The sequence below is a fragment of the Salvelinus fontinalis genome, chromosome 1 (genome assembly GCF_029448725.1).
Source record: "Salvelinus fontinalis isolate EN_2023a chromosome 1, ASM2944872v1, whole genome shotgun sequence".
Classification (NCBI taxonomy): Eukaryota; Metazoa; Chordata; class Actinopteri; order Salmoniformes; family Salmonidae; genus Salvelinus; species Salvelinus fontinalis.
Window position 1 is genome coordinate 43993818 of NC_074665.1, and position 8343 is coordinate 44002160.

At 41.9% G+C, this 8343-nt stretch overlaps 1 protein-coding gene across 1 annotated transcript in view; it reads left to right on the forward strand.

Moving 5' to 3' along the window:
- The window catches only part of scn4aa (sodium channel, voltage-gated, type IV, alpha, a), a 33883-nt gene extending 26860 nt beyond the window's left edge, over positions 1-7023 (forward strand). Inside the window, exons 20-25 of the mRNA XM_055922324.1 lie at positions 199-480; positions 818-871; positions 1211-1348; positions 3305-3406; positions 3872-4142; positions 4381-7023. Coding sequence (XP_055778299.1) covers positions 199-480; positions 818-871; positions 1211-1348; positions 3305-3406; positions 3872-4142; positions 4381-5819 — 2286 coding nt within the window. The 3' untranslated portion in view covers positions 5820-7023. The remainder of the gene's footprint in view (positions 1-198; positions 481-817; positions 872-1210; positions 1349-3304; positions 3407-3871; positions 4143-4380) is intronic.
- The last annotated feature ends 1320 nt before the right edge of the window (positions 7024-8343 follow it).

Sequence of the window (8343 nt, forward strand, 5' to 3'; positions counted from 1 at the left end):
ATTGCGATGGAGGTGATGTAAGTGGTCATGACTGACTATTGTGACGAAGGTGGTGTTAGCAGTCATGACTGACTATTTTGACTGCGGGGAGCATGACTTACTATTGGGCGGTGGTGACTGCAGTGGTCACGGCTGACTATTGTAACGGAGGTGTCTTTAATGGTTTTGACTGCACTGTGTCCTGTCTATGGGAGGAAGGTGGTGGTAAACGCTCTTATCGGCGCCATCCCCTCCATCTTCAACGTGCTGCTGGTGTGCCTCATCTTCTGGCTCATCTTCAGCATCATGGGGGTCAACCTGTTTGCCGGAAAGTTCTACCGCTGCATCAACACCACCACGGAGGAGCTGTTCCCCATCACCGAGGTCAACAACAGGAGCGACTGCCTTGCCCTGCAGCACGCCACCCAGGAAGCCCGCTGGGTCAACGTCAAAGTCAACTACGACAACGTGGGCTTGGGCTACCTCTCTCTGCTGCAAGTGGTGAGGGCCGGGGTTTCTGAGATGCATGGGTGGCGTACGCTGGCTCTCAAGCTGTGGCCCAATCCTCCTCCTGGAGAGCTACCCTTCCTCCTTCAGGCTTTTGCTCCAACCCTACTCTAGCACACCTGATTCGACTAATTAACTGCTCACCAGGAACTCGATTAACTGAATCAAGTGTGTAACAACAGGTTTGGAGCAAATGCCTGCATACCCAGTAGCTCTGAAGGAAGAGACTTGGTCACCCCCTGGTCTACGAAAGTATTTAATATTGTTTCCTTCTCTGAGGGTGTTGGTGTACTCAAAAGTATCTGAAAAAAAGTGCCCTGTCTCCCTACAGGCCACATTTAAAGGCTGGATGGACATCATGTATGCTGCAGTGGACTCTCGAGAAGTAGGTACTTATAGAAATATAAGATACTGTAATATAAACATTTGGTTTGGGGAGCAGTTATTACCACAGAATACAAAGTCATAGCTTTAATGAGTAAGCCATTGAAAAATGTGTATACATTCTTTATAAATTATCATAAATGTGATTGATGCTTGTGAATTGTAACGTTTCAAAATGCTTTTATTAAAAAGTTTATAGTTATACACAGTTAGTCAGATATTATTCATGCTTATTCAGGAAGGTCATTTTAAAGTATTACCGGACACATTGGTGGTAGTCGAATTGTTGTATGTAATGAGGGTTTTTGTTTGACGAGCGAAACTATTTATGGTCCCCTAGGTGGAGGAGCAGCCCTCGTATGAGATCAACCTCTACATGTACATCTACTTTGTCATCTTCATCATCTTCGGCTCCTTCTTCACCCTCAATCTTTTCATTGGTGTTATTATTGACAATTTCAACCAGCAAAAGAAAAAGATAAGCGCCATCCTTTTTTATTTTTTTTAAGCTAGTAAATAAAGTGATTAATAGATGGATATGTAGTTGGATATAGAAATCCCCAACAACTGGATGAGTCGCCATTTTGTAAAGGTTCGGAAATGATCCAACCATTGTGTATTGATCCAAATTTTGATCCAAATTTTGTTGAATATAATAGTAAACTACGTTCATTATATGTGAATAAATGCAACAGGCCGTGTACGTCTCTGGAGGAATCTAGTCAAAGTAGCGAGCCTTACATCACCTCTCAGTAGGACAATAATGAACATGTCTAACTTGCACCGTTATGCAATTATTAAGTGACTAGATACAAATAGCTTGTTCTAGCATTCATTTATTGAGGCAAGCACATCAGAGATGTCAATGTGGTACCCAAGCATATGCTATGTGTATAGTGTAAATAACAACTACCAATAGACCTACTAAATTGTATGCGTGTAGTTAATCAAATAATTACTCGTAAAACGAGGAATGCATTTACTCAATTCAACTAATATAATTTATTAGTCACGAAAGAATTAACACTCAATTAGTGTACATTCATAAAATGATACAGTGCATTCCCCTTGACTTTTTCCACATTGTTACTTTAGAGCCGTATTCTAAAATGTATTAAATCGTTTTTCTCTTCATCAATCTACACACAATAACCCACAATGACAAAGCAAAAAAGTTTGACATTTTTGCAAATGTATTAAAAATAAACATTTACTGTTATACATAAATACATAAATATTCAGACCCTTTACTCACTACTTTATTGAAGCACCTTTGGCAGTGATTGCAGCCTCAAGTTTTCTTGGGTATGACGCTACAAGCTTGACACATCTGTATTTGGGGAGTTTTTCCCATTCTCCTCTGCAGATCTTCTCAAGCTCTGTCAGGTTGGATGGGGAGCGTCGCTGCACAGCTATTTTCTCTCCAGAGATGTTTGATCGGGTTCGGGCTCTTGCTGGGCTACTCATGGACATTCAGACACTTGTCCCGAAGCCACTCCTGCGTTGTCTTGGCTGTGTGCTTAGGGTCGTTGTCCGGTTGGAAGGTGAACCTTCCCCAGTCGGAGGTCCTGAGCGCTCTGGAGTAGGTTTTCATCAAGGATCTCTTTGTTCCATTCATCTTTCCCTCTATCCTGACTAGTCGGGTTCTTGGTCACCTCCCTGACCAACGCCCTTCTCCTCCGATTGCTCAGTTTGGCCAGGCAGCCAGCTCTAGGAAGAGTCTTGGTGGTTCCAAACTTCTTCCATTTAAAAATGATGGGGGCCTCTGTGTTCTTGGCGACCTTCAAATGCTGCAGAAATGTTTTGGTACCCTTACCCAGATCTGTGCCTCGACACAATCCTGTCTCGGAGCTCTACGGAAAATTCCTTCGACCTCATGGCTTGGTTTTTGCTCTGATCTGCACTGTCAACTGTGGGACCTTATATAGACAGATGTGTGCCTTTCCAAATCATGTCCAATCAATTGTATTTACCACAGGTGGACTCCAATCAAGTTGTAGAAACATCAAGGATGATCAATGGCAACAGGATGCACCTGAGCTCAATTTCAAGTATCATTGCAAAGGGTCTGAATACTTATGTAAATAAGGTATTTCTGTTTTTTATTTTTAATAAATGTGCTAAAATGTCTAACTGTTTTCGCTTTGTCATTATGGGGTATTATTTGATGAGGATTTTAGAATAAGGCTGTAACGTAACAAAATTTGGAGAAAGTCAAGGGGTCTGAATACTTTCTGAATGCACTGTATACTGTACAGATACTCTTCAAGAATCAAACTGTATTTATAACTATTTTAAAAGTCCAAAAATGTATGTACCAATCGCAGATTGACTACAAATCAGAAATCGAGATTGAATATGTACAGTTTTAATTCATTTTGATGTATACATGTAAATGCCCAGAATAATTGTTGATTTGATTTTGATCCTGCACTTTGGTGATGACATCTTTATGACAGAGGAGCAGAAGAAATATCATGAAGCCATGAAGAAACTTGGCTCGAAGAAGCCAGTGAAGCCTATCCCAAGGCCTACGGTATGCAACACATAAATGGCATTCGGTTATAGCCACACTCTTATGCTACTCTCTAGTATTAAGATTCATTACATCTTTCTAATCCAAGATTAAATGTACTCTACATAAGAACCTTCAATAAATAAAATGGCTGATTATAGGGATTACATAATTTGATCAATGATCTTTTGTGTTGAAAGTGCATTTTTTATGTATAGAATTTCAACGTCAATCTTTTGACCAGTGATTGTGTGATACATTTCATGTACAAGTAATAATTCAATTATGCTATGGGGCTAGAGTCTGCAAGTCCTGCTCTGAGTATACCACATACACAGTGACATTCAAATGAGTGACTTTGCCATGACATCATCGTTGACCCATCTTAACCTGTTCTACACAACATTGGCTTTAACACACCTAATGAAATTTGTGTTTGTGTTCTCCCTCGCTCTCTCTTTCATGTGACCCTCGGGCCCGTTACAGAACATGATTCAAGGCGCTGTGTTTGACTTCATCACTCAGCAGTTCTTTGACATCTTCATCATGGTCCTCATCTGCCTCAACATGGTCACCATGATGGTGGAGACGGACGACCAAAGCGAGGAGAAGGAAAAGGTCCTTTACAAGATCAACCTGGCCTTCATCGTAGTTTTCACCTGCGAGTGTCTGCTCAAGATGTTTGCCCTTCGCCATTACTTCTTCACCATCGGATGGAATATTTTTGATTTTGTCGTGGTCATCCTGTCCGTCGCAGGTATGTACCTCAAGATTCTTTACACTGTATACCTTATTGTATACTGTACATAGGATAAGTCATAGACAAGTTATAACAGGGTTGGGGTCAATTCCATTTAAAATCAAGTTAATTCAGAAAGTAAACCAAATTCCAATTGAAAAATGACACACTGAAAAGCATTAAAGATTAGTTATTTCGACAGTAGATGGAGAGGTGTGATTGGTCATTAACCATTGTTTATCTAATTTCCCCTCAGGTATAATGCTGTCGGACATCATAGAGAAGTACTTTGTGTCACCCACCTTGTTCAGGGTCATCAGGCTGGCTAGGATAGGCAGGGTCCTGCGTCTCATCAAAGGTGCCAAGGGCATTCGGACGCTGTTATTTGCGTTGATGATGTCACTCCCTGCCCTGTTCAACATCGGCCTCCTGCTCTTCCTCATCATGTTCATCTTCTCCATATTCGGCATGTCCAACTTTGCCTATGTCAAAAAACAGGCGGGCATCGACGACATCTTCAATTTCCAGACGTTCGGCAGCAGTATTATCTGCCTGTTTGAGATCACCACCTCTGCGGGTTGGGATGGTCTTCTGCTGCCAATTCTAAACAGCGGTCCTCCAGACTGCGACCCAGACATTGAGAACCCGGGCTCGGACGTTCGGGGCAACTGCGGCAACCCAGGCATGGGTATCATGTTCTTCTGCAGTTACATCATCATGTCCTTCCTGGTGGTGGTCAACATGTACATCGCCATCATCCTGGAGAACTTCAACACGGCCCAAGAGGAGAGCGGGGACCTGCTGTGCGAGGATGACTTTGTGATGTTCGACGAGACCTGGGAGAAGTTCGACCTTGAGGGCACGCAGTTCATCGAATACGCCAAGCTGTCAGAGTTTTGTGACACCCTGCAGGAACCCCTGCGTATCGCCAAGCCCAACCGGATCAAGCTGATCTCGATGGACCTGCCCCTGGTCACGGGCGATAAGATTCACTGCCTGGACATCCTATTGGCCGTCACCCAGGAGGTGCTGGGCGAAGGGGTGGAGATGACGGCCATGAAGGTGAGCATCGAGGCCAAGTTCAACATGAACAACCCCACGACAGACTCCTACGAGCCCATCACCACCACGCTGCGGCGCAAGGAGGAGGAGGCAGCAGCCGTGATCATCCAGCGGGCTTACCGCAAGCACCTGCTCAAGCGCTCAATCCTGCATGCCTCCTTCATGCGCCGCTCCAAGAGGCAGATAAGGCGGGAGGTGAACGAGGAGCCCCCGGAGACGGAGGGACTTCTGGTGCGAAAGATGAACGTGCTCTATGGGAGCGACCTGGACCTTGCCGCAGAGATGGAATTGGCTGGGTTGCGAGCACAACCCATATCGGTCCCTCTGGTGTCCAATCGGCCATCGGACCTTCCCAAGCCAACACAGACCACCAGGCCGGAGCCTGGCAGACCACTCCTCTTGGTGGTCCCCGTTGAGGTCACCAGTGAGGTGGTGTTACACTCAGCCCCTGTGACGTCTGATCCGCCATTGGACCTCCCAGAGCAAACACAACCATCAGGGTCGAAGCCCACAGGGCTGGAACCTACCTGGCCGGAGCCTGCTGGGCCAAACCTCTTGGTGTTCCCCGTAGAGGTCACCCCCTATTCGTGTAGCCATGAGTCAATAGACAACCTGCGAGAGTCGATTGTATAACAAAAAGCACTTGAGGGAATTCACCATGGTCTTCCTATTGTATTTTTCACCGATTTGGCGAGTAATTTTATGTGTTGGGAGTGTCGCCAATATAGTTGACGCTTCCACATAGCACTACTAGGAAGTGATTACAAGTAGCTGATGGTTTAGGTATAATAATTAAAGTCAAGTTTATTGATCGTAATAGGGGGTCTCGTTTTCTATTTTTGTAAGGCCATTTCTAGAATTGATCTATATTTGACCACTGGACAGTTAGATAACTCTGTATTCTATTTTATACCTACAAACAATTCACAATCTCACAAAATATAAAATGTTTGATAATCACTGTCCATACATTTCCCATAGGAATTGGGCATGTTTTTGACAGTGAACATTACCCACATTAATTGTTTTGAAGGAATGCCTAAATGCCTTTATTGCCATAAAAGCAGTGAGCAACATTTCATACTCAGATCATGCCTTATTTTTACATTTTGAAATCACCTTATTTTGGGGGGGAAATCACCCAGATTCACCTGTGCCTACTCCAGTATGTCAAAGTGGAATTATGTTTTTCAATTCTTTTATTTTTTACAAATGAATTAAAAATGAAAAGCTGAAATGTCTTCAGTCAATAAGTATTCAACTTTTTCACTATGGCAAGCTTAAATATGTTCAAGAGTAAAAATGTGTCAAAAGTCATAAAATATGTTGCATGGACTGTGTGCAATAATAGTTTTTAACAGGATTTTTTGGATGACTGTACCCCATGACTCTGTACCCCACACATACAATTATCTGTAAGGTCCCTCAGTCGAGCAGTGAATTTCAAACACAGATTCAACCACAAAGACCAGGGAGTTTTTCCCAATACCTTGCAAAGAAGGGCACCTATTGGTAGATGGGTAATATTTTTTTTTTTTTTTAAAGCAGACATTGAATATCCTTTTGTGCATGATGAAGATTTTAATTCCACTTTGGATGGTGTATCAATAGCCCCAGTCACTACAAAGATACAGGTGTCCTTTCTAACCACTCCGGGATTTCACCATAAGGCCAATGGTGACATTAAAACAGTTAGAGTTTAATGGCTGTGATAGGAGAAAACTGAGGATGTATCAACAACATTGTAGTTACTCCACAATACTAACTTAATTGATAGAGTGAAGAGAAGAAAGCCTTTACAGAATACAAATATTCCAAGATATGCATCCTTTTTGCAACAAGGCACAAAAGTAATACTGAAAAAAATTGTGTCAAAGCGTTATGTTTAGGGCAAATCCAATACAACACATTACTGAGTAGCACTCCATATTTTCAAGCATAGTGGTAGCTTCATCATGTTATGGGTATCCTTGTAATCATTAAGGACTGGAGAGTTTTTCAGGATGAAAAAGGAACGGAATGGAGCTAAGCACCAGCCAAATCCTAGAGGAAAACCTGGTTCAGTCTGCTTTCCACCAGGCACTGGGGGATTAATTCACGTTTCAGCAGGACAATAACCTAAAACACAAGTCCAAATCTACACTGGAGTTGCTTACCAAGAAGACACTGAATGTGGCCGGATTACAGTTTTGACTTAAATCTGCTTCAAAGTCTATGGCAAGATCTGAAAATTGTTTTCCAGCAGTCATCAACAACCAATTTGACAGAACCTGAAGAATTTTGAAAAGAATAATGGGAAAATGTTGCACAATTCATGTGTGCAAAGCTCTTAGAGCCTTACCCAGAAAGACTCACAGCTGTAATCACTGCCAAAGGTGATTCTAACATGCATTGACTCAGGGGGTTGAATACTTATCTTACCAAGAAGTTTTATTTCTTATATATATATATTTTTTTTTTACAAATGTTAGCATTTTTCTTTCACTTTGACATTAGAGTATTTTGTGTAGATCATTGACAAAAAATGACAATTAAATCAATTTTAATCCCCCTTTGTAACATAACAAAATATGGAAAAAGTCAAGGGGTGTGAATACTTTCTGAAGGCACTGTATATCCTCCAGTTCATGTTCAAGCAGTTTCCAGGGGAACTGCCAGAGGCACCCCCGTCTCAAGGCCCCTCAGAGCTGGCTCCATCACTTTGTGTCTAACAGGTCTACTGGTAATCATTTATTTTAAAGTCCGTTATTGACCATTTAGTTACTTAGAAATGTCTTAATTAAAGTAAGTATAAATTAATTGAAATGGTAAGTACCAGTTTCAACCGGGATGTAACACAAATTATACAAAATATTATGTTTGTTCATTTTGTCTCTTCAGCTGTTAGTGTCACCTCCAAAATATTTTTACGTACTGGGGTGGGTATCGGTTGGTTTACAAGGGAATAATTGTGAACTGAATCTGTAATGTTTACATGAGCCTTATGTGATACAACAGTTTACTGTTACTGGATGTCTGTCTGAAATGTCTCTGATTAGTGAGCCAATATAATTCTATGTTACAGTGGTATGGATATAGTTCATAATATGAGTGAGATCATGTGCAGTTTGTTTTATTGAGTTAATCAAAATGTACATTTTATTGACTAGACCATTGA